The sequence below is a fragment of the Mus caroli genome, unplaced genomic scaffold (genome assembly GCF_978045245.1).
Source record: "Mus caroli unplaced genomic scaffold, Mus_caroli_1 scaffold_1, whole genome shotgun sequence".
NCBI lineage: Eukaryota > Metazoa > Chordata > Mammalia > Rodentia > Muridae > Mus > Mus caroli.
In genome coordinates this window covers 172,639,496-172,666,431 of record NW_028227256.1, presented here as the reverse complement: position 1 = coordinate 172,666,431, position 26,936 = coordinate 172,639,496, and the positions used below count along the sequence as shown (strand labels likewise).

The 26,936-nt window shown below is 41.2% G+C and overlaps 1 protein-coding gene across 1 annotated transcript in view; it reads left to right on the top strand.

The window, feature by feature from the left end:
• Grem2 (gremlin 2, DAN family BMP antagonist) overlaps window positions 1-26,296 on the top strand; it is a 92,505-nt gene extending 66,209 nt beyond the window's left edge. Inside the window, exon 2 of the mRNA XM_021173720.2 lies at window positions 24,834-26,296. Within this exon, the coding sequence (XP_021029379.1) occupies window positions 24,835-25,341 (507 nt within the window). The 5' untranslated portion in view covers window position 24,834 and the 3' untranslated portion in view covers window positions 25,342-26,296. The remainder of the gene's footprint in view (window positions 1-24,833) is intronic.
• The last annotated feature ends 640 nt before the right edge of the window (window positions 26,297-26,936 follow it).

The following is a 26,936-nucleotide window of genomic DNA, read 5'->3' as shown; positions in this document are numbered from 1 at the left end:
AACTTGGATCTATGTGAAGTATATTGGCATTACTTTAGCCACTCTGTATTTTACAAATGACTTGTGATGCATTCTTCTACTACTGGTCATACGATATACAATGCCAGACCCATCTTCTTACACATTCCCATATGTACCTATGGTTTTTCTTTTTCTGAATTCCTTCTTTTATGTAAGTTAATCAACAGATCAATAATTTACTAGATAGCAAACAAACAAACAGAAAGATTTGTAGGTTAAAGAGATGACTCAATGGATTAAACGTTTTCTGTGTAAGCATAAGGACCAGAGGTCATATCCCCAGCACCCATATAAATGTCAGGCATGCAGAATGGCCCACCTGTAATCTTAGTACTCCGGAGACAGAAACAAGGATCCCTCGGGTAAGCTGGCTACTGAAGCTAGCCAAACTAGCAAGCTCGGAGTTAAAGTGAGAGAGGACTTGGTGATGACAATACATAGTTTCAGTCTGTGGCCATGGCATGCATGCACATGCATATATATATATATATATATATATATATATATATATATACCTACAAACACACATGCACCTACATATATACATGTGCATGAACACCGTGTACACATGCAATGACAAGAAGAAAAAAATGAAATTCATATTTAAAGAACATGGTATGTCAAAAGACTTCTGAAAATTTAATTATAAAGGGGTGTTTCATAAGGAAACATAAAGCTAGATCTTAAACAAAGAAAAAAATGACTTAGTCTGTCCATAGAGCAATGGAAAGCAAAAGAACAATGAAAAGCCATCCTTCACCTATGAGTTTGGCAACAATCCAAGTATTACTACCTATCAAAATGACAAGCACTCACACACTTTGATCCAGCCATTTCTCTTGTAGATATTAATGTTAAAGATGAAACTAGTCTATATGAATAGAAATGACCTGAAATGCGTATGATTTTTTTCATTACAACCATGTATGCGACTGTAAACAACAAACAAATAAAAAAGGACTATCAGTCAGTTTCTGGATAAGTTTTCACATAAACTTAATAAAAGATGATTGTACAGTTAGTTCCCCATGCCAAGAAAATGATTCCTTTGTGCTATTATAAAGTTTTCTTTCTTCAGTGTGGCCCTCAAAGGAGGAGTTTTGGTGTCACATCTTGGGCGTGACTTGGTAGTAGAGTGAGTAGAAGCAAGGATAACACTGAACAACCCAGAATAAGTAGAGAAATCTCATCTCCAGTGTAGAGTTATCCAATCCTAAAATATCCCTAGAGTCTTAAGGTGAGAATTGCGATTCTAGAATGGTGCCAGAAACTGATTATATGGTATCTATGTGGCTGGGCTTATGAGCCAGGAGAGGGTAGAAGCCTTTCTATGCTTTCCACTTTGTAGTTGTTCAATTCTGTATCATAAATTGCATGCATTGCTTCCTTCAAACTACATCACTATTGCCTCTTCCTCTCCTCTTCTCTCTCCTTTCTTCCCTCTCTCTTTTTCCTCCTCCCTTCCTTCTGCTTCTACCCCCTCTCCTCCTCCTTCTCTTAGCTTTTGTTGAGCTTTTTTTTTTTTTTTAAAGCCCTTCAAAGGTTGTGAAGAAAAGTCTTTGATTTGATTCTTTAGCTTCTTTGCTCCTGGCTCTTGCTCCCAGGAAAATCTCAAGGATATCTATACTGATTGCTCCACCATAGGTGAGGTATTCTCTCATGGAAATGATCACCAAATGAGAGGAGACAGTTGTAGGTCACACAATTGTAATGGGTTCTGTTGGATCAAAGGAGCTTTGGAGAAAGGTAAATATTAGAAAAATTACACTAAAATCTAAAAATGTCAACGTCAATGTTTTCTCCTGGGTGAAGACAAACATTCCATTAAAGGCACTGATAGCATAGAGGTGCCTTTAGATAGGGAACGACAGCAGTGGCTTTCTATAAAGACCTCTAAAGATTTCTCTAAAATTTATTTCATAAATGTGTTGTAAATTGCCAGGACTGGCTCCCTCTTAGTGTTGCCACAAGATAGCAGCCAGAAGAAGGCAGTAAAATTCTATTTACCATAAAAGTTATGCTCACCCCCACCTCTCAATTGCCAATAGGCCAACGCTATTTATCCAAGATAAGCCACCAATGGGGCCTTTCATGTGCCAGAACTAAGTCTACTTGGGTCAAGATAGGACATAGCCTGGAGAATTGTACGTGGTAATAGCATGGCAAGGACCCTTGATACAAATTTACTTTCCCTTTCTCAATCTTTTCCTCTTTATTATAGCATTTCTATTCAATTTAATTTTTTATTTGTTGCTATTTTTGATGCAGAATTCTGTGATGTTATCTTTTGATGCAAAAATTCTTTGATCTTAAGGATCAGTCCCCTCAAGAGTAGAAAGAACTGACCACTTTCAACACAGCAGGGGCTGCCTTCTGGCGGTGCTCCTCAGCAAATAGACAATATTCTAACAAAGGTAGTTGACATCTGATTTCATTATCCTTTGGGATACACATTGCTAGGTTCTGGTTCATAGTGAAAACTGTATCAAAACCAAAAAGCTGGTGATAGAGGGAGTATATCGATGTCTTCGCGGGGAGACAGTTGTAAGTCACTGCTTTCACTCACAAGCCAACCCCAGGAATGGTCAAAGCTTTTGTAATTTCGAGCAGCAAGGAGATGAAAAAAGAGGATCAGAATGGACCAGATTAGGTCAAAAGCAAAATCCTTTTAGGCACTGCAGCCTTAGAGCTTTGTTCTGACAGAGAAACTTACCCTGTCATCCCAGATATTCAAAGGGAGCCAGATTGTGAGTGCTTGGTTAAACTAATTCCCTCCCCAACCAAAGGACTTCTTTTGCTCAGTAAAATAAAATATTATTTTAAAATGAGGAACAGAAAACAAGAGAGAGAGAGAGAGAGAGAGAGAGAGAGAGAGAGAGAGAGAGAGAGAGAGAGAGAGAACATGTATCATTAAAAAGCTACAGCTCTGAAAATCATGCCTTCTAGAACCTTAATGAAAGAAAGAACACACTGAGCCACGTGTGTGTGATGCCTGTTCCTTACAGCAACATATCAGTAAGCAGAGTTCCCCTTGTAGGGTGCTAACATTTAATTCGGCTCTAACCCTGCTGTGCAAACATAGCCAAGGTCAAGGTGGTTATTGGTCTCATTGTAGCTGAACCTTAGACTCTGTTGTGAAGAGTTAGAAGGCCACCAAGGGCCAAGGCTCACTTGTAAAATGAATGTACAAGATTGAGGAGCAATGTGGGGCATTTGGGTCCCTTGCACTCAGGTAAAATTGTCAGAAACTGATACTCATACTTGGAGTTCAAGCCTTGTGGAAGTTCAAGAATGGCTCACTACCCAAAGAGCTCTACCATACTGGTGAGGTCTAGGTTCACTGACAGTTACTGTTTCACTAAAGAATATGGGGGTGCTGATTAGGGAGACACCTAATATTGCTTGTTTCCTTAAAAAGCTATGCTATGTAATCTCTTAAATTTTATCTGTAGTAAAACCTGTGCTATGCTCATCTCTGTGTGACCACTGCAATAGCTGTACAGAGAGGTGAGAAATCCAGTTTGTTCTCTGTTTGTACCACAAAGCTTGAAAGCACATCAGACATGCACTGTATGGGTCCCAGAGAGTACAAAAGAAGTGAGGCTTAGTTTGATTTTTAGATGTGGAGTTATGGTGTTCTTTTGACACTTAGAATGAGGCTATTGGAAAGGTATACTGTTCAGGTTCAGGAAAGTCACTGACAAATCTAGAAAATTAGAAAATTTTTTGTCAGAGAAAATCTTAGTTTGAATCCTAACTCTAAAATTTAATGGTGGAACCCATAGTATTTAAGTCTGGGAAATGGAAAGTAGTTCATGTGACAACTAGACAACTACTTAATGAGAAGAGAAATTCCCTGATTCTAGATTCTGTGTGTATGTGTGTGTGTGTGTGTGTGTGTGTGTGTGTTGGTTTCTTTGTCTGTGTATATGCATGTATGTATGTGTCTTTTTTGTGTATGTTTAAGTGTGTTTCTTTGTACATATGTGTGTATGTTTGTGTACATTTGTGCTTCATTCGTTGTTCTATTGCTGAAAAGAAAAAAAATCCATGGTGAACATAGTGAACAAAAGTATTAAAATGGGGGCTTACTTACAGTTTCAGAGTCATATTCCATTATCATCATGGCAGGGACCATGTGTCATGAATACAGCTAGAGTGGTAGCTGAGAGCTACATCATTTTTCCCATGTTTAGATACAGACAGACAAACAGACAGACAGAGACAGAGAGAGATAGACTGAGAAAGACAGAGTCTGAGTCCCCTGAGCTTTTGAAGTCTAAAAGCTAACCCCAAGTGACACACTTCTTCTATAAAGGCCACACTTGTAAATCCCTATAGCTCTTTCAAATAGTGCCATTCGCTGATGACTAAACGCTAAAATATATGAACCCATTGGTGCCATTATTATTCAAACCCCTACAATGTGTGCATGTCCATATGTGTATATGTATGCATATGTGCATTCTATGTGTATGTTTCTGTGTATGTGTGATCCTTACAACAGTATTCACAGATTCTGCATTTTTTCTCAGTGTGGAGGAGGGAAATTCATGGTGCAGATATGTAAACTCTAATTAAGTTTTCATTTACAGTAAGTGTTGGTTTAGATAGAGTTGGAACCCAGGACATCAGCCTTGGACTCTACCCAATCACCATCGTTTGATTTGTTATGTGGATGGGGCATATTGTACCATTTATAATACCAGCAATGAATCAATATCACACTTTGGCCTCAGAATTGAAGCTCAGTTAATAGATGATGTCTTTTTGTTATCTATACTTTTCTAATTTTAAAACCTTACAAATTTATCATAATTAAGGGACAATATCAACCAAATGACAGCTCCTAGTTTTGTTGCTAAAATCCCAACAGGAGATTACATTGCAAGAATCAGCAGATTAGATGGAATTTTTCTAGAAAGATACTGATTGTTTCATTAGTAGAAGTCCTTATGAATGAAGTTTTTTTTCCAGAAAGCCATAGATATAGTCATTAGCTCATTATTACAAAGTTTGTTAAAGCTTCCAAGAGAGGTAAGCAACATAGGAATAACAATGCCCTCAACAGCCATTTTATATCCCCTGGATCAACAGGAACTGAGTGTGTTTCCCTCAGGAAAAAAAAAAAAGTTAAGTCACACCGCTGCTCAAATCTAAGTTTGTAAATTCTATCTGAAAAGAATTTGCAGTTTCCAAAGAACTGAAATTTCTTAATCAGGGTCTGAGGGACTGGGGAGATAGCTCAGATGGTACAGGATGTTTGCAATCTAAGGATAAAGCTTGGAGTCCCCATTGTTCACACAACAAGCCATGTGTAGTGACACCTGTCTTTCTAAGGTGTCAGCTTAGCCAAAGTAGTGAGCTCCAGGCCTAGTGGGAGACCTTGTCTCAAAAATATGGTAGATAGGGATTGAGAAAGACACCATGTGATGACCTGTGACTTCCATACTGGACCATGTCCACATGTCCACACCACACACACACACACACACACACACACAAATAGGAGTTGGAGAGAACCCAGTGACCATGATTCTAAACCAAACTTCTCAGAAGTCCCAGAGCATAGTAGTAGAGAGAAGACTGCATGGGAGGTCTCCCCAGAGGCACCGATGATCTTTCTTTTTAGAAGGAAGATCCATAATTTCAATGACTGAGATCTAGAAACCTTTAGGAGCCAAAGGAGTCATCACCTAGTAATTTAGCATCAACTCTGTGGTTTGCTAGTGGTTCTTTTCATGTTCAAGAGGGGGAATTGTTCAAACAATATAGTTGGTTTGAAAGGCTTCCAGGGCCAATGCAAACACCAAGTGGGCTACCCAGAAACCACACATTGTTTCCTTTAGACAAAAGATAATGATGCTCTAATGAGTTTTACCCTTTATTGCCCTCTCTGGAACACAGCCTCAGGAAGAAAACCCACAAAACCAAATTTGTTAGTCCCAACATTTACAATCTTTTGCAATGACCCCATTCCCTTTTACTTTAAATGCTGGTACTTGTGTTAAGAGTTTGTGTTGTTTAACTCATATATCCCAACCTCATGTAATCTCCAAAGTGCCCTCCCAGAGAGAGAAAGGAAATGAGCAAATGAGGGAAAATATCAAGAGAGTTGGTGATAGACCCTCCAAGATAATCAAAGTGCTTCTGAGATATGAGCCAACTCATGGGAATGGTAGGTGACAAGCCAAATACTATTTTGTACTATCTAGAAGGATTGTCTAGTGAAAAGAAACTGGGCTAATATGCCCATGTGATGAGAAACATTTAATAGATAACCAAAGGTAAGAGTAGAGGACATTCCTCAGTTGATTAGACATTTAAAGGCGTGAACATTGTAAGTTATGGGACCCATGGGGATCATTTGTGGTATGCTTGAGAAGAGATATAGGTGCCTAACCAGACCTGAAATTACCCATAGATCTTTCATATCCTCATAGTACGTCCTCTTCCTGTGCCAAGCACTGCCCCTGCTCCATGCACATATCCAGTAGCAGCTCTAAACTGCTTTAAGTATTGCTTGATAGCTTCTTATCAGATCTGCTGGATGCAGCTTTCTTCTGCTGCTACTCTTCAGCTCTTCTGAAGGTCGACTGTGATCCCTCTCCTGCCAGATCAATAGTGGCATTTCTGTTTCTCTGCCTGTTTGATTTCGATAGATTTGTGAATGGCTGAATCCCCTTCCTCGTGTCTTGGTCTAGACGGCACAGTTTCTCCAGTTTTGCATGACTTACCTCTGGCTATTCCTTTGGGGTCTTTTTTCTCTGATTCCTTCTCAACATGGCTGGCTGATCCTGGGGGAGGGAGGGATTCTCAGCTCTTTTATCTCCAGAATCTATAAGCATGCTCCTCTGCCCTGTTTTCCTGTCCTTGAAATGTATCTTACAGCCATTTCCTTCTCTTCTCCTTCACTATCACCCAAATCCCCAAAGCCACTGCTTTGTCACCTAGATTATACCAATTGCCTTGCGTGCTCTTGTATCTCTACAGAGCACTTGAGTTCTTGGTTCTCCAGGCATTGAATTGGAACTGGGAACTTTGTCACTTTAAATCTGGTGTGCTTCTCACTAAACACAAACAAAAAACTCCACTTGTTCTCCACTTTCTCACAGTCCGAAAAGCCATCCATTCTTTAGTTTGTACCATCTCTCTTTCCCCTTCCCTCTCTCCCTTCCTTTCTCATTGTACAGCCCAGACTGGCCTAGATTCTATTAGAAGTGCCAGCTGGCTTTGAACCCCAATCCAACACTGGGATAACAAGCATAGGCCATCATCGTCAGCCCTAAAAATTCATCTTTAGTTGTCTCTGCAGAGCTAGAGGTCAATGCAGGGCTTTGTGAATGTTGAGTAAGCAGTGAACCTCTGAGCTACATTCCTGGTCCGTCTCTGCCTCTCTATCACTCTGCTTAGCCACTAAACTCCAGATATTAATTGTATGTCATCACTAAAGTGTAACTTCTAAGGAAAGTGGAATATTATATACTATCTTAAACATTTTTACATTATTTGTGTCTACCACAGTGCCTGGCACCCAGTCCTTTCATAGTAAATGTCTGTTGAGATAAGGGGTAGATGAAAGTTGGAAGTTTCTTTGAAAAGGGGACCCCTAGAAACAGATCTGATTCCAGCCAATAATATCACCAATGGCTTTTGATAGGACAACAAGGGAAAGATATAACAAATTTCCATCAGAAAGTTGAGCTATGAATGTGGGTTTTTCATGAAATCTTATACAGAATTATTCTTAAGATATCCCCTTATGTACAGTGATTAAAATATAGAGAGCCAGAGTGCTGAATTATGTGGTTTTAAAAGTTCACAAGTTTGGGGCATCTGAATGAACTGCAATTAGCAAGAAGTTTTAGAAATTTCATTTAATTATTAGCATTTTTATAAGTCAAGTCCTTTCCTATTAGCTTTGGAAGGCTTGCTCCAATACAGAGTGCTAGGTTTCAAACCCCCATCTCTACAGGTTCTTATTCTGCATATTTGAGGGATGTTGGGGATAGGAGGGAGGGTACAAGATTTGCATTTTTCATCACCATAATTTAAGAAACTCTGTATCAAGATTAAAAAGCAATTGTAAAATGTGGGAAAGGGCCCCAGTATCAGGATAATAGGTGAAAATTTTAGCTACAGCTTGTAGAGTTTTTATACTAGCCTGTAACTAAATTTATCTACTCAAATTACTGCTTTTATTTTGTTTTGTTTAATTTTTAAGTTTTTTACTTATATAAGAGGAGGGCATCCTACTTGATGCCAATATAGCTAAATTTATGATAAACCCAGTGCAACATGATTATCTAAAATTAATTGCACAAGTGTTCATAGCAGTATTACTATCTAAAAGTTAGAAACAGCCAAATTAGAACAACAATTAAATACTTTGAATGTACTTATGGTACAGATGATATACACCTCTATATAGACATAGACATAGACTAGACATAGATATATTCCTTAAAAGCTGTCCATACTTGTGTTTGGATTTGGGGTCTTGTAACCAAAATATAATGATGTAAAAAAAAAGTTTTTAAATAATTAAGCAAGTGAACTTGGACCATGTACAGAAATACTTTCCTCCCAAAACCTTTCACATCCACATCTTCTCAGAGATACAAAAGCTTAGTACTCTGAAGCAACCCATGCACTGTCTTGCTCATTGACATAATACTAATTATTGATTTTGACTTTTAACCACATCACATACACACACACACACACACACACACACACACACACACACACACACACACTGTACTGGCTATTTTTGTGTCAACTTGACACAGCTGGAGTTATCACAGAGAAAGGAGCTTCAGTTGAGGAAATGCCTCCATGAGATCCAACTGTAAGGCATTTTCTCAATTAGTGATCAAGGGGGAAAGGCCCCTTGTGGGTGGGACCATCCCTGGACTGGTAGTCTTGGGTATAAGAGAGTAGGCTGAGCAAGCCAGGGGAGGCAAGCCAGTAAAGAACATCCCTCCATGGCCTCTGCATCAGCTCCTGCTTTCTGACCTGTTTGAGTTCCAGTCCTGACTTCCTTTGGTGATGAACAGCAGTATGGAAGTGTAAGCCGAATAAACCCTTTCCTCCCCAACTTGCTTCTTGGTCATGATGTTTGTGAAGGAATAGAAACCCTGACTAAGACAAATTGGTACCAGCAGAGTGGGGTATTCCTGTGACAACCTGACCATGTTTTGGGGAGGACTGTGGAAGGACTTTGGAACTTTGGGCTTGAAGATCCATTTGTTGTTAAGAGCTCTGTCAGATGTTGTGTAGGAGCTTGGAAGATAATGTTGAGAACAGTGCAGAAGATGGAGGTCTGGTTTGTGAAATTTCAGAGGGAAAATTAAAGACTCTTTTCAGGGCCATTGCTGTTTTGATTGTGAAGATTTTGTAGTTCTGGTTAGCTGGGGCTGAAGAATCAGCTGTGATTAACAAGATACCAGAACTACTAAAGCAAAAACTTTGCATTACTGGGACTGTTGATGCTGGTTAGCTGGAGCTAAGAAATTAGCGGTGATTAAGAAGAGACCAGCATCGTTGAGGTGACATCTTCTGGGAAGTGTTTTCTGAAAGCACAAAGAGGCTGTGTTCCAGAGATAGGCAAGGTTGTACTCCTTCTGCAGTGGAACTTGGTAATGTGTAAGGGTCACCCAGGTGGTACTGGTTTTGAAGGCATGAAGGGGCCACACAGCAGCTCAGGCTCGGCACTGTGAGAGGCCATGGAAGGCCATTGGTGAAGGTGCAGCCCCAGTTGTAATTGAAGGCCCAGGACTGAAGGGGTCACGCAGTGTTTTGGAGATGCCAGTACCACAAGATGACCACCAAGAGCAGCAGCATCAGTGGAGTACAGGCATCTGGAGCCCAGAGGACGACGTGTGTGCTACAAAGGGCATGGCTGGAGAAGTGACCCAAGCCCTTGGAGGAGCCCAGAAGATTGTGAGTTGGATCCCAGACGTTGGACAGTTGGAGATTGATTTTTGCTTTGATTGTGACTGTGCCCTGATATTTTCCCTCTTGAAGGAAGAAACTGTTTTAGTGGATCCCACAGTTAAGAGACTTTTAATTGTAAAAAGACTTTGGATTTTAAAAGAGATGGATATTTTAAAGAGATTGAAATTTTAAGTATATGTAAAGACTGTGGGACTTTTAAAGTTATTTAGATCTTGGGGATGAATAAGAATGTAAGGGTTGAGGCTTACTAGTGATGTGTTTGTGTGTCAAGTTGACAAGGGGTCAATTGTACTGGCTATTTTTGTGTCAACTTGACACAGCTGGAGTTATCACAGAGAAAGGAGCTTCAGTTGAGGAAATGCCTCCATGAGATCCAACTGTAAGGCATTTTCTCAATTAGTGATCAAGGGGGAAAGGCCCCTTGTGGGTGGGACCATCCCTGGACTGGTAGTCTTGGGTATAAGAGAGTAGGCTGAGCAAGCCAGGGGAGGCAAGCCAGTAAAGAACATCCCTCCATGGCCTCTGCATCAGCTCCTGCTTTCTGACCTGTTTGAGTTCCAGTCCTGACTTCCTTTGGTGATGAACAGCAGTATGGAAGTGTAAGCCAAATAAACCCTTTCCTCCCCAACTTGCTTCTTGGTCATGATGTTTGTGAAGGAATAGAAACCCTGACTAAGACACACACACACACCTACCTCACCTCATACAATCTGAGTACAAAGATCTACCACCATGATCTCTGAAATCACAGTTAAGGTACTCCAGAGCAAAGTAATAGCCAGGGAAGATTTTTACTCAGGTCATTTTAGAGCACTTGTTTGAAATTCCCATTTAGTTCATTCCTCTACTAATTATGCTTTTAAATTGAAATGAAATTCAAATAACATAACATAGCCACTCTCCCTAGTTGGGTGCTTTTGCATATTCATCTTCAGCTGCTTGGGAGGCTGAGGCCCTGAACCCTGGAACTCAAGGCAGCTTGAGCAGCACAGGGAGAGCCATCTCTAGATAAACACATATAATATAGAGAAACCACTGACCTTCAAGTTCACTACTCGATGGCCTTTAGCACCTTTGCAATGTTTTGAAGTCATGAGCCCTATTTAATTAAAATTAATATTACCTCTGAGGGAAAACCTGTACTGAATACTTACTTGTTTTTCATTCTGTCACCTCTAGACCCTGACAACTGTCACTGCCTTTTGTCTCCCTGTATTCTGCATTCCATTAGCAGTTTAAATAGCTGTAGATTTGTTGCTTCTTTGTGTTTGTTGAATACATATTGGGTAGGAATACTTTCCTATGACCTATCTGGTCACTGGCTATTACTTTGCTCTGGAGTACCTTAACTGTGATTTCAGAGATCATGGTGGTAGATCTTTGTACTCAGATTGTATGAGGTGAGGTAGGGGTGTGTGTGTGTGTGTGTGTGTGTGTGTGTGTGTGTGTGTATGTGATGTGTGTTTGAATACATAATAGCATATGTGTTGACTCATGACTATCCAGATGTGCATGCATGTGAGTTTGCTTGTGTTCCGGCTAGGTACTGATATTTGGTCTCTTCTTTGGCCATTCTACTTTATTCACAGAGGCAACATTTCTTGATACCATATCTTAGAAATTAGGCTATTCAAGCAAGCCAACTTGTCTCATGTTCCTGTCTCTGCCTCCCAAGTGCTAGGATTACAGACAAGCCATTGACATTTCTTTAGGATGCTGCAGATCCAAACTTTGGCCACTGAGCCATCTGCCTCTTTCTTCTTTGGCTTTCATATTTTCACAGAGTGTATCTAGTCTGAAAAAGACCTAAACATCAAGAAAAAGTGGAGAAAAGGAGAGGCAGTTGGGAGCATTGCAGCATCAAATGAGCTGGTTCCTGGGAAAGGCTTTGCGTAAGGGAAAATGGCAGACAGTAAACCAGATTCTTGGGTTGTGACTCTGCTTTTCTTGGAACTTTCTTGGACATCATGGCACTCAGGCTTCACAGGAAAGGGATCCTATGTGAGAGCGCTGGTCTCTCTCACATCCCTCCACCACCATTCATTACAGATGTTCGTTGCTTTAAACACAGGCAAACTGTTTGAAGAGCTGTTAGATCTCAGTTTCCACTAATGTTGCTCCTGCTTGCTCTGCATATCTGCTCTTTTGTTTTTGATCTTTATTAATGAAGACATAATTAATGAAGTTTACACCTGCCAGTGGTCCAGAACCAAGATAATTACAGTTTAGGTAAATACTCTTGACTGGGATTTGACGTAAGGGTGCATATTAAAAATCCCAGTTCTCAGGTTCTGATTCAGGTCATGGTTTTCACCATTCCTCCCATCCCACTGTATGCACACATGAGCTGCATTTCTAGCAAGTCCTCAGGTATAACTGGTTCATAGCGACATGTAATCAATACAAGACTCTTTATTGAATTTGTATTGCATACCAATAACAAATATTGTGACATTTGTTCTTGAGAAAGACGTGCCAATATTGCTTGGAAACAATATGTTAGAAAATAATTTGATAAGCTTGGCTGAAGGTAGAAGTGGTTCTGTTTGATGTTAACAAGAAACATTCTCTGCGAATACTTCAAAAGTTCAATGGAAGTCCATTTTATTTACATTATTTATAATTAGGCTGATCTAAGCAAAGATCTAAACAGAGTTATAAAATGCAGAATGGACACCAAGCCTCATGAGCACATGTGCATTCAGTAAATATTTGCTGCATGAATGGTACACTTAAATTTGCTTTATTTCCCAAATAAAAAGCAAAAGAATGATGCCTTTAACCTCCCAGACTTTTCCCTTCTCGAATATCACTTATAGTCTGGATGTTTGAATACTAGCAAATGCAACATCTGTAATTTCTCAGAAATATTGATCTCCATTCATTTGCTCAACAAGTATTCATTGTTCATCTTTTATGTGGTAAGACATGTGCTACATTATAGGGATATGGTAGACATGGTTTCTACTCTGATGGAGTTTTTCTACTAGAGAAAATAGTAATTCAGGTTTACTGGGAGAAGGTTGACCACCAGGGAAACCAAAGAATTCCCAGAAAAAGTAGAATGAGCATCAGTGAAAGGCATAGACCAGCTTCAGATTTGATTCATTTTGTCCATTGCTTCAGTGTGACTCAGCCTAATTTCTTTCATTATGGCTTAGAGCCTATAAAATGAAAGAAAAGGGAAAGGTAAAAGAAGGTGTATGTATTTTATATGCAGGAATGTGTGCATGTTCTTATGTGTGAGCATATACATTTCCACAGGTGTGAGTGCATATGTGTGCATGTGGAAGGTAGAAGTCAGTTTGGGGTGTCATTTCTCAGGAGCCCTCCACTTTGGTTTTTGAGACATGAGTCGATTATTAGAGCTCACCAACTAGGTTTGGTCTGCTGGCTGGAAAGCCCTAGGGATCTGCCTGTCTCTTCCTTCCCAGTGCAGGGATTTCTACGAAAGCATGTGTCACGATGCACAGCCTTTAATATGGGTGCTAGCGATGGGAGCCGTATTTTCCATGTAATGCAGCACATATTGGATTCACTAAGATATCTTCCTGGAGCTGAACAATGGGAGTTTTATAAGTAGTTTTATATGTCCAGAATTGGCAAGTATATAGAGACAGAAATTGGACAACTGATTGCCTGGGGCTGGAGGTGGTGTCCTATAAATGGGTGAGGAGTATGCTGTGTGAACTATAACTCAGTAACTTGGCTTCAGGAAAGAGGGCTGGGAGTGTGGCTAAGTGATGGAATGTAGCATGCCCATGGCCCTGGACTGAATCCATAGCATCAAAAGAAAGAAGACCACCTTTTAGCCTTCCCAACAACCTACTGACTCAGTTTCTTAAATGTCTGAAGGGATATCAGGAGTATTGGAAAGCAAAGCATTTCCACCTTGGTTTGTTCCACCCCTGTTGCAATCTTGCTCCTGACCACATCTGCCTTCTCTGGAACCCATCCATCAACCTGGACCTAAATCCATCCAACCAGGAAAGATTTAGTTCTCATTAATTCAATTTGCTCATTGACAATTTCATGCACTCATATAATGCATTCTATACGACTCTGACCCCATCGCTCATCTCCCCCTTACTTATGTCACCCCCTGCCACACTTCCCTAAACACCTCTTTTTCATCTTCATGCCTCTGATCTGTTTTAGGACCCACTGGATTTAACCAGAGCCTACTCTGGGGCCATGGGTTCAGAACTGTCCACTGGAGCTTCCTGGGCTCGCCATTGAGGGAAGGCTTTCCAGATGTTGTCTCCGCTAACTTCTGACAGCCTTTGTTCTTTCTGATTTTGCAAGGTCACCCTCATGGGTTTCCTTTCTCTACTGTGCTAGAAAGCTTGTTTGTCCCAGAGTTGTACCCACAGGCTCTGGGTAAAGCTCTACTGTGCTTTACAGACAAGCCATCTTCCTGCTCTCACACAGACAGACACAACTATAGCTTGGCGTCCTACAATCCATCTCTGTTGGCATTTTCTTTCCTAGTGCATATAGACTTCCTGTCCCCATACAACCGCTCTTTTCTGATCTCTGAGGTTAGTCAGCTCCACCCACAACATCCAATTGACTGACCCAAATAACCTGTTTTTTTTTTTTTTTTTCTGTTGTCCTTATTCTTGGGTCTATTAAAACACAACTACATTAAAAAAAAAATACTCCCTTCCTTTCTCTTCCCATAGGCCCTTGATTCAGTCTAGAAAGTTTGATTCCATGGCTCTCTTCAAAACTCAATCACATAATTGTATATACTCCTACTCTCATGGTTACAGGAACCCTTTTCTTGCTCTAGGATACCAATAACCCCCTTCATGTGTCAAGCCTTATAGAGGTACACAGAGTACGAATGATGAACCAGTGGATGAGTTAGCACACAGCTTTAACAGAAGTGCCCCCTATTGAGAGCCTGTAAGTGGAGAGTGATTTTCCTCTTGGTATTCATTTTTAATATGTTTTCAACACTTTTTTTCTTCAGTTTTTCCATAGCTCCATCTCCATTGGCATGTTTCAAGTCTCCTGGTTGTCTCTGATTATGTTTGTTTTCTTTGGTCCAGAGCCTTGGATTTGCCCTCCAATTTGTCTGAATTCAGCATCAGTTGTCAATAGCAGCTAACTTGAAGGAGGCCGAGTGCCTGAGAAGCAACACCAACCAAACCAGACTTCTTGTTTCAATTAGATTACTTAATACAGGGTTTTCCAGTCTCTTCAGGCCGATTAGCCAACTAAGTATTTTTGAAAGACTGTCAGGAAAAGAGAGGTTGCGCAGCTTGAGAGACACGAGTGAATGAATCAGAGAGGAGCGGAGTTTGAGCGCTTTCCTAACCTTTATATATGCACATAAAATTTTTATGAGCCAGAGATGGAGGGTGACTTACTCTCCTTGCCCAGCATTATAGCTGCACTAGTCATATTTATGCAAGGTAATAATAGACTTCTCTGCCTGCACTAATGTCTGACTCTCCAACATGGTTATTTCTAAATATAACCTGTGGCTTTTTTCAGTGGTCATCTAAAATTTGCAGTGAGTATCATTTAAAGAATATCACAAGTTGTGTGTTTCAAACCAAAATCCCCCCTCATAACCTTCCTAGAGGGCTCTAAATATCATACGTATCTCATGCCCATTATTACATGTATTTGAAGTACAAATAAAATATTCCTTTAATGAAAATTTTATATAATGTCTTTTTCTCCTTAAGTACATTTTTCACGCTAGCGGTCCTGGTAGGTTTTATTTACTTGTAAATCCTTTGCTTTCATTCTCTTCGTCTTGTCAGTGAAAGAAACTAAGCATCTAAGATTTACTTTTCAGTCGGTGGCCACAAAACAGGAAATATTTAAAATTTCCTTCGAGTCAAACATTTTTGTGACTAACAGTATTTTGATCAAATAGTATGACCAAGCTATGAACTTAGCAATTGGTTATTAAACAGAGACTTACACTTTTCAGTCACATACCTCTGCAGAGTTATCTACTGTGACATGTGCTTAGTATGTATGCTTTGTGAATGAATACCACTTACTCCTAGAAAGTAAAACAAGACTAACCAAGGGTACGAGTGGGACAGGATGGGAGTGAACCTTTTCTGTTGTCAGAGGGACAGAAGGGAACACCCAAAGGGGCAGGATGCAGAACCTGTTTGTTTTAAAATAGGTGCCTTTCCTGTTGCATTTCTTTGGAGAGGAGCAACAAATGGTGCTTCTGGGTTTGTATACTGGTTGCTCTTTAATGCCTTTGGGGCTGAAAGCATCCTGAGCAATTTTAGGGACTAATACACCAGTTTAAAGATGGGATGCCTAGCAGAGTTGCTGTAATTGTTAGAGGAGAGATTGCAAAGAACATGAGGTCAGTGGCCCAGGGAGTAAGGAAGAATGGACAGCAGTAAGAAATGGAAGGGTAAAAAGGTAGCTGTAGAGCAGGGAATACTGAATCAAAGGACTTGCAGGAATTTTTCAGAAGTACATGTTTCTGGGTTTGATGGTTTCTGGGATTGATGGGGTTAACTTTACCTGCTGAAGACTGTGTAACAAGAAACATTTCTAGTGAAAACTTGACTCAGCTTCAACCTCCTGTCTTTTTTTTTTTTTTAATAAAACTGTATTTCCTTGGATGTGGTAGCACGTGGCTGTGATCCTTGCAATTGGGAATTGGGTGGTGACAAGAGGATCAGAAATGTAAGGCCAACCTGACCAGCATAGAGGTATCTGCGGTCAGCCTGAGCTGCAGGAGACGCTGTCTCTAAAAGCCAGTAGGAAACTACATTTATAGAATGCAGGTAAAATCCATTCTCTCACCCACTCACCCACTCTTTCATCACACATATTCTACGTCATTCTCCATAGCTATCATAAATGACTATGGAAACAAAGATTAAATACCCTTGTTTTCCAATTATTTACATTCAAATAGGGGAGAAAATGTGCATACAGTGACTATATTGTGTCAGTTGGCTGTAACTGAGCAATTATTTAAAATATGAAGAACACAGGAAATAAAGATGCTGTAGAAAACATGAATTATTTCACAATGAAACTCATATTCAAATAATAACCAGTGACTAACAGTGACCCTAGCAACTACATAAGGCATATAAATAATAATAAAGAATAATAAAGAAAAATAAAGACATATAGAAGTTGCAAGCACCCTCACATAGGGTTGAACATGTAGTTTTACAAGTTTCACATATAGAGTAGATGGTGAATAGATGCCATGGGGTCAGACAAGAAAGGGACAAAGATTCTTGAAGGTCTTTGCTAACTGCCAAAGAGGTGGAATTGGGAAACTTTTAAAGGGTGAAATTTAAAGGAACATTCTAGTTAGTGTCTGATTAGAAATTTTGTGTATGAGAGCTCAATCTGGAACTGGAAGCAGGCAGACCAGTGAAGTGACTAGCATTAGGACCATTATCAAGGACCTGGTTCTAAGGGTTATGTATAAGTGAGGTATGGAAGAGTGACGTCAGTGGATTAAATGGGTGAGAAGATGAGCTCAAATTCCCATAAACTAATCTGATTTCAAAACTGAAGATTACTCTCGGGAGGCAGAGGTAGATGGAACTCTGGGTTTGAGGCCAGCCTGGTCTTCATAGTGAGTTCTAGGACTGTTGGGATTACATAGAGAAAACCTGTTTAGGAAAACAAACATCAACAACAGCAAATTGCTCTTGCACTTGCAAGTATCAAGCACAGAGCAGACAGTAAGCAAATCTGGCATTCTCATGAGGTAACCTGATAAAGATTAGTCAGTGAAGACTCTCGTTTCAAGATTCTGTCAAGTTGACAGTTTATGCTTTTGGAACAGGTATCAGATCTTTGCAAAACACACACACAGACAAAGACAGACAGAAAGACAGACAGATAGACACACAGGTACACAGATACACACACACACACGCACACACACACACACATACACACACAATCTGCAGTAGTAATTTCTCATGGCAGATCTTTTTTCATCTACGAAAAAATTCCCAGAGGTGCACCACTGCACATGTCAAAACCAATTAACTAAAAGGAGATAGGGATAACTCACTAGCTCAGGCTAACTCACAGGCTTGGACCAAACAACTTTCTACAACATGGTAGGCAGAAAGTTCATTAGGAACTTGGAATCCAATGCCTGAAGAGAAGTGTTGTTCTTCTATTGAGAGTGTATCAGGTCCTAAGTACTGAAGTTAGAAGTTAGAAGTCTCTGGTTTTTAGCTTAAAGGAAAAAGCTGAGTTGTTCCCTGATCTAGGAATGGTCAGGAGAGCAGCAGATGCATGGGAAATGATTGAAGAATCGTGGACTATATGGAACCTAGGATTCCAGGAGATCTATGGGGAATGCTTGGTAAGCAGATGGGTATAGTATCTGAGAGTCATGGACAGAGAGCTAATAGTTGAATTCGTAGACATGGAGGAATGATAACATGGGAGTATGAAAAGTGAGCTCCAATGGAGGAACTTTAGCCCACTGAGGAAAGCAGAGAAGGGAACATAGTGCCATTCTGGCAAGGTGGGGACGACACTGGGCTGTGCAGTATCTGCTGCAGTCAGCCTCCTTGGACATCAGCCCAAACTCTGCATCTAATGAGAAGCAACAGAAGCTGCCCCATAGCTGGGAGAACAATCCTCTGGCTACAAAACCCTTTATGGACTGCACTACTCTTCCTTTCAAAAAAAAAAAAAAAAACCCATGGAGACTTCTTGGACAGTGACTTGATGTCAGATTCACTTTCCTTTTGACAGTAATTCAGTCTAGTGGGTGGTAACTAGCACCGTTTTATGGAGGATGAGCCATGCTAGGCCATGTATAAGAAGCTCGAGGCCCAGAGGTCTATTACTATCCTTTCAATTCAGGTGCATGGGTTCTAAACAGAAGCCACACCCACATGTACATGTCACAGATGACAGAGATTTCTCATCCATTCCCGTATGGAATATAACAGTCTGCTGCCATATTGCCTCTAGCATCCAATGCTTATCCTAAATACATCCCAGCATTTTATGGACAGATTAAGAAGTTTGAATCTTTTGATATTTTTGATATCCATAAATAAAATAATCCATAACCATACATTATTTTCTTCCTCTGGTTGAAAATCTTTTTTTTTTGTTTGTTTATTTGTTTTTGTTTTTTGTTTTTTTTTTGTTTTTTTTTTTTTTTGAGACAGGGTTTCTCTGTATAGCCCTGGCTGTCCTGAAACTCACTCTGTAGACCAGGCTGACCTCGAACTCAGAAATCCGCCTGCCTCTGCCTCCTGAGTGCTGGGATTAAAGGCGTGCGCCACCACGTCTGGCAAAAAAAATTTTTTTAAACAAAAACAAAAAGCAGGATATAATTTTCTTCAGAGGAGATGGATTTTTTTTTTTTTTTTTTTTGGTTTTTGCGAGACAGGGTTTCTCTGTGTAGCCCTGGCTCTCCTGGAACTCACTCTGTAGACCAGGCTGGCCTCAGAGATGGATTTTTTTTTCCTAGGATGAAATGATGAACAGTTTGACTCAGACAGGTCAGTAAAATGGAAATGTAAATTAATCCGTGTAGATTTCAAACTCCTAAATCACACGGGAGGCCTTGATATTTCTGCTTTGAGATTGCTAGCCACTTCAGAGTCTATTCGTGACACTTCAGAGACTTGCAGACAGGACTTCTGAGTTCACCTCACCCAATATTCCAACTAACTTCTCTGCCTTCCAGTGCAACCAGAGCTGCAACCAGACTTCACTTTGTAGTCAGAGGACAACTGGGCCTGAACTCGATGTGACCTTCTAATCAGAGACATGCAAATTAATCATAAGATGTCCTTTCACGTGTTTTTTTTTTTTCAGATAGGCAAAAATAATGTGTGCTAATATCAAGTGTTGGCAAGTACAAGCAGCTGCAGGGACCCACATCCTACTCTGGGGAAAGAATGCTGGTGTCAGCATTTGGAAAGCAACCCGCCAAACCTAGCCCAGCTGAATCAGAGCACAGCCTGTGACCCAGCATTTTGCACTTCTCCATATCTCCTGTAACAACAACAATAAATAAATAAATAAATAAATAAATAAATAAATAAATAAATAAATAATAAAAACCTGCAACTGGCAGGCATAAATAAACAGATATTAAAAGTTTTCGGTGTAGCAACCTTGACTGCAGAAGACAAACAGAAGCACCCTCAGTAAGATGAATGGAGGAGATCATTCATTTTAATAGTCAGCAGAAGGATGAACTAATGTCTGTAGGTACCCAAGGGTGTAAAGTCTCAAGCATATATTTCTGAAATGGAAAGTAGAGGGGGTATTATTTATGTAAAGAATTATTACACACCCTCAAACAATGCTCATGCATAAAACATGAGCAGAAACATAAGCAGTGGATGGTATGATGCCGACCAGAGACAGAATGCTGGTAGCCCCAATAAGGACATCCAGAGAGAGTTGGGGAGGGAACTGTCATATAGCCTCTCTACATACTCATATTATGTTTTTCAAAATTGAGACTTGTAAAATAAAGATGAGAAGTGTCAATATTGTTTACATCTTGGTGACAGGCACATAGGATTTATTGTGTTTTCTGTGCCTCCCTGTTTGAAACATTGAACAGTTAGAAATTTTGAAGGCTGAAGAACTGAACCCTAAAAAAGGCAACAACTAAGTTAGACAGGTGGGCTTTGGGGCAAGACTTGTCTGAGCTTTTCTGTAAAAGGCCACAAGAAAATATTTATTTATTTATTTATTTATTTATTATTATTTATTATATGTAAGTACACTGTAGCTGTCTTCAGACACATCAGAAGAGGGCATCCGATTTCATTACAGATGGTTGTGAGCCACCATGTGGTTTCTGGGACTTGAACTCAGGACCTCGGGAAGAGCAATCAGTGCTCTTAACCGCTGAGCCATCTCTCCAGCCCCGAAAATATATTTTTTGACTTTGTGGGCATCATAGTCACTGACTTCACTACGAATTCTGCCCTTACAGCACCAAGGTAGCCCCAGGCAACAGGTAAAAGAGAATGTGGCACAAGCTTATTTACAAAACAGAACCTCAGATTTGGTTTGGCCTCCTGGGCCACAGTTTGCCTCAGTTTACAGTTGCCAGGGGGACTCTTTTCAATAACAAGCTACCCCATCTGTGATCTGTGAGATCAAGGAACTCCTGTGTCTCTAGAGCGTTAGATAACATTACCTTCTTGGTATAAGATTCAAAACGAGAGATGGAGTGCCCTTAGCTGTGGCTGGAGAAGACCCATAAACAACAATCCCTGAAGATTAAAAAGACTGTGGGGTTGCATTTGCATTTTTTTTTTTTTTTGCTTAGATTCTGCCTCATTGGATAGATGAGAAGTTTATCTCATTTGCTTTCTTCCATCATCTGGTGTTCTGGAATTCTTAGGTTATAGAAACTGCTCTGTCCCCATTCTATTCTCTACTCCTACCAACAGAGTCCAGTACAACTTTGCCCTGATGTCTAAAATCCATTAAGGTCACTCTGAGGGTGAGGTCCCCAGCTTCACTGAATCTTTGGCTTTTGCACATCTGCATACGCCTAAAAACTCAGCACTTCCATGCCTTTTCTAGAAATCAGGCGTGTACTGTGATAGAAGCTTCTCTTGAGCCTTGACTGTTCTGTGAAGAAGTGATAGCAAGGACTTATTATTTGGCTGCCTAGGAGGTAGGCCACTCTGGCTTCAGAGGTCAGGCCCAAGGGCGTTCACTTAGGGGAAATACTTCCACAACCAGCTCTCTCTTTATACAATCAACTTTGGCCAACCTAGTCTGCTTAGGCCATCAGCATTTATAGTCCTGGCACACTTTGCAAATTGACAATGTTGTCGGGCCAGAAGGATGGTTAATAAAACCAACAGGAGTTATTTATGAGTTTCTTCTGATACAAGCCAAACACAAGATGTGAGGGTAAAATGAAGTATCCTCGTGCTGTCCTTGCTGGCAGTCGGAACAACATTCCTGAGAGGTGGTTGTATGCCAGCCACTTCTCTGAATAGCTAAGGGGTTCACGACAGCACTGAAATGCTAAACTCAGGTCCCAGTCAGCCCACTGAGGTATGTGGGATGGATGACAAACTGAAGAACAGGTATGCACCTTCTATCCTCTTATGACCCTTACAAGAGCAAGGGCCAGTAAAGTAAGTGCCAATAGCAGTAGCTAGCTTAACTGTCCCCAAAGTTATAAGAACACCTCCCCAACAGTCATTGTAGCAAAACAGGTGAGTAACTGGCTTACCTGTTGTGGAACTGAGATGTCATGTCCTCGGCCAGTTTCCTATTACCACATGGGAATAAGTTATGTGTGTAAGAGAGTTGGGCTGGGGAGGAGAGCCAGACTTGTCCCCAGTTATGTAGATTTCATCAGTATCTTTCCCTTTCCTAAAAGTTGGAAGTTTGTTCTGCTTCCTCAGTTCCTGGGAGACGGCACTTCCAGGCATGGATGCCAGATGTTCACATGCCATTCTAAACTGCTCAAAGAAAGCCTGTTACTAATCACCACTTCGAGTACTGTTCACACGAAGAGTCTCTGCCCCCAAATCGATCTGAGCATGTTTTCGCTCCCTTCTCCCTGACAGCAGTGAGGAGCTGCTGAGGGAGAAGCCTGAAGTTTGAGCTGAACCAAGAGTTCATGATAGGCTGTTGTTGGAGCTCAGAGCTGAGGACTAGGCTGACCATAAATCTTTCCTGGCTGAGACTTGAAAACGTTTGGTTTTGTTTACTTAGAGTGTTAATAATTTTTGGAAATTATTAAAGTAGAACCAAAAGACTCTCCTTTTAAGAGGCGACTGAGATCCCAAAATCACTCCACAGACTCAATAAGCTGAACGAGTCCAAGTCTCAGCTCTTGCCATGGGTCTGGTAGATGTGTGGCCATTATCATATGACACTTCATGTGTGGAACCGAGGAAGCGTGAGAAAAGCCCAAGAAACTTGGACTTAAAAATTTAATAATTGTGGTGGACAAATGTTTTTATAGTGACAGGAAAAAGCAAATCCTTTCTCTCTTTCTCAGCTCTCTAATGGTTCTTCCTGTTGGTCAGTAGTGTCTACATTGTCTAAAAGTAGCCTGAGACAAATTCTTTTCGGATTTTTCTCCCCTACCTTAGTTTTTGAGAATGGATCTTGATGAACCCAGGGCTCTGGGGTTGGTTAGATTGGCTGGCCCGTGAAGTGAGCCCCGAATCCTCTTCTTGCTCCTGACCAGCCTGGAATCACAGGCGCTTGCCTTCATGCCAGGCATTTCTTTACATGGTTGCTGGGGATGCAAACAAACCTTCAAGCTTTCTCAGGAAGCACCTTACCCCTTGAGCCATCTCCTTAGCCTATTGGGGACTCGTCTGCCCTACACTTGAAATTACTTGGACTATTTCTGTTCCTTCCCTAAACATAATCTGTGCATTTTTCTCATACCCCAACACTCACTGGTAGCAGTTTTCTTTTACTGAAGCAAAGCTGAGAAACTGAAAAGTATGAATGGTTTATTTTGGCTCACAGTTTTGAAGGTTTTAGTCCTTCAAAACGGGTCCATGGAGAAGTGTCGGATTAAGGTAGGACTGTGCAGCAGAGAAACCTGCCCACTGCATGTCAGCCCTCCCCCACCTCATTCCCTAAAAAAGAGTAGGGATGCTGCGCATCCTTCAGTCTCTGTCAAGCACAAACCTACAGTCTTCCTACCAGGTTCTACCTCTGAATGTGTCCTCCACATGCAAACTCAGTGGGACTTGGGGGACTCACATGGAGTCTGGAGGATGTTTGACAGCACAACTGTAACATGAAAATGCTGGTGTTAGCAAAACCTCTGATAGTGTTGATTCTAGCTCCAGTTCTCCAGATGTAGTTGAGGACAGGAGATGTCATCTTTGAGATGAGGTACAATGCCAATTGTCACTTAGACCTAGACGACTAAGAGTGACATACATTGTGATTTACCATAGGCATTTTAACCTAACTTTTTAAGAAAGACCTAGCTACATTCATGGAAATCAATATAACAGAGCCTGTATGCCAGGATTCAAATACTTCATATACAGGCTTTGTGATTTCTGGCAAGTGGCATAGCCTTTCCAAGACTGTGTCCTTGTCTGTGAAGTTGGGAAGACAGTTATACCCGGTCTATGCAACTCCAACTATTAATTACATTTACATATGAAAGGAAATGGAAAACCTTTTGATATATCTTAAGAACCAATAAATTGAAGCTATTCTAATGCTAAATGGCAGCATGAGCTTAGAGTTTGGAGAAGGAAATCTGAGATGAAGGACTTTGAGACTCAGATGAGCTATGGCAAGACTGAAATGTCAAGCAATTAAGCCAGTATTAACCTACACCGTGCACACCTGCTGGGTACATCCTGCATGCTATTGTTGTTACTAAGCTATCTTGGCTTTGGGCTACATCAACACTACTGGCTTTTTTTATTTTTTTTCTCTGAAATTGTTCAACTTACTGCTGTAACAATGATCCTTTTTGTTGTTGTTTTGGGGACAAAATACTTAGCTATGTCTTAAAAGAGGGTTTATTTTGGCTTACAGTGTAAAGGGATACAGTCTGACTCTTCAAGAAAGATATGGTTGCAGGAATACAGGTGGGGCTCTTCAACATACAGGAAGTAGCACCATTTACCCCAGTGACTCACCAGCTGAGACCTAAATGTTTAAACAGCATGAGCTATGAGGGACACTGCCCATTCAAAACACAGCACGGCTTTCTCGTATTACTGTAAAACATTCTGGTTATTGGGTGCAGTGTGGTCACGGCTGCCTTCTGTTATACTCTTTAATTTCTGAGTATCCAGCCATAAACACTAAGAGAAAATGATGGATAGTCACCAGATAACCCTCCCTGACCAGCTCTTCTTTCGTTGCAGGATGTTCTGGAAGCTCTCGCTGACCTTGCTCCTGGTGGCAGTGCTGGTAAAGGTAGCTGAAACACGGAAGAACCGGCCTGCAGGTGCCATCCCCTCGCCTTACAAGGATGGTAGCAGCAACAACTCAGAGAGGTGGCATCACCAGATCAAGGAGGTGCTGGCCTCCAGCCAGGAGGCCCTGGTAGTCACCGAGCGCAAGTACCTCAAGAGTGACTGGTGCAAGACACAGCCTCTGCGGCAGACAGTGAGCGAGGAGGGTTGCCGCAGCCGCACCATCCTCAACCGCTTCTGCTACGGCCAGTGCAACTCCTTCTACATCCCGCGACACGTGAAGAAGGAGGAGGACTCCTTCCAATCCTGCGCTTTCTGCAAACCCCAGCGTGTCACCTCTGTCATCGTAGAGCTCGAATGCCCTGGTCTCGACCCACCTTTCCGAATCAAGAAAATCCAGAAGGTGAAGCATTGCCGGTGCATGTCAGTGAACCTGAGTGACTCCGACAAGCAGTGAACTCATGGGGCAGGATGCAGCTCAGTCTTGAGCACCCCTACCCCTGGGTTGCGCCACCGCCACTTCTGTTGAGCTCACTCACACTCTGCCCGGTGTCCCAGTCAGCAGCAAATGTGTCTCTTAGGGCTAACAGTGTCCCTGTCACAAATGAGGACCACAAGTGAAGCTTTGTCAACTGTCCCAGATTCACCCCAGGCTACACTTGTGTCTCTAAATCCACTTTGTGGATGGGACACAGAAGATATTGGAAAACTCCACTCCCAGAAACTCGACAGGACTTTTCAGGAGATGCACTGTCATCTGGGATTGACGACTCCACCATGTGGAAAAGCCAGTCTTTCCCTGGCCACATCCTACACTCCAGCTTGAGCCTTCCTCTGGTGAAGGATGCACGACTCTTCTGTCGCAAATATTTGTTGGCCACCGGACCTCTGTGGTGTGAACATTCTTCTGACCTGGGAGTTGCCCAGCTCTGCCGCTGCTGTGATGCTGATGTGGGCAGCATCTATAAAGGAGATGCTCACCCACAAGGGGTTCTGGAACAAATCTGGTACCCACGAGGACAAGCCAAACCAAGTGGATCAGGAAATGGACTTCCCTAGGAACTGTACTGAGCAGGCAAGACTCTCCACACCTCTGGACACCACCACCTCTTTTTTTCCTTCTCATAGCCCCTCTCTGTAGCTCAAGATAAACTCTGGTGCGCATGCTATTCCTGCTGCCGTGTTAACACTCACAAGGTCTCTGTATTAGTGTCAGTCTTATAATTGACCTATCATGTTAAAAACAGTTAAAAGTATTATCAACATATTCATATATCAAGTCACATGTTTGGACTCTAGCTTAGCATCACTGTTCTGAATAGGGAGTAGAGCGTTGAGTGATCTGTGGAAAAGTATTTTACAGAGGAAAAACTGCCAGGTCAGCAATTCACTCTCCCCACCCCCACCCCCTGCCCCCCACCCACACACACTCTCTCTTTCCAGATTGAGCAGGGAGATGGGACACATCGTGATTTTACTTTTAATATGACATCACAGGAGACACTAAAGCATTGTGGCATAGTGTACAAACCGGATTGGGACAGAGGTGTGTACAGAGGAGTCACTAGGAAGCTGTAAAGATTAAAAGGCACGTGTGAGATGAGACCTGGTACTGTTTTCACTGCCATTACACTAAGTAAAAAAAAAATAAAAGTATTTTCTATTAAAAGATATGTAAGAATATATGGTATTGAGACATTTTGTGACACAGGCAGAAATATAGAGCAAATATAGAGGGTAGTAATGTAGGTAAACTGTCACTCAGAGGATAGCTTCCTGTACAAAGAATAGAGTCGTAAAATACCAAGAAACATTTCAGTCATCTTCAGTTCTGCTGACGAGTTGTTGGAGCCTCTGTTGTGTGGTCTTTTGATGTGAGGACTTTGAAATAATTTATTTTTCCTTCAAAATTACACTCAAGTTCAATCTCTTTGTGCAATTGTCCTAGGGAGGCCTCCCTGAGAACGGCACGTATGCAATCTGACAAATGTGAATGAGACACCGTGGTGGGAATCCGAATGTGCTGAAATCCTTTGGTTGATAATTTCCCAG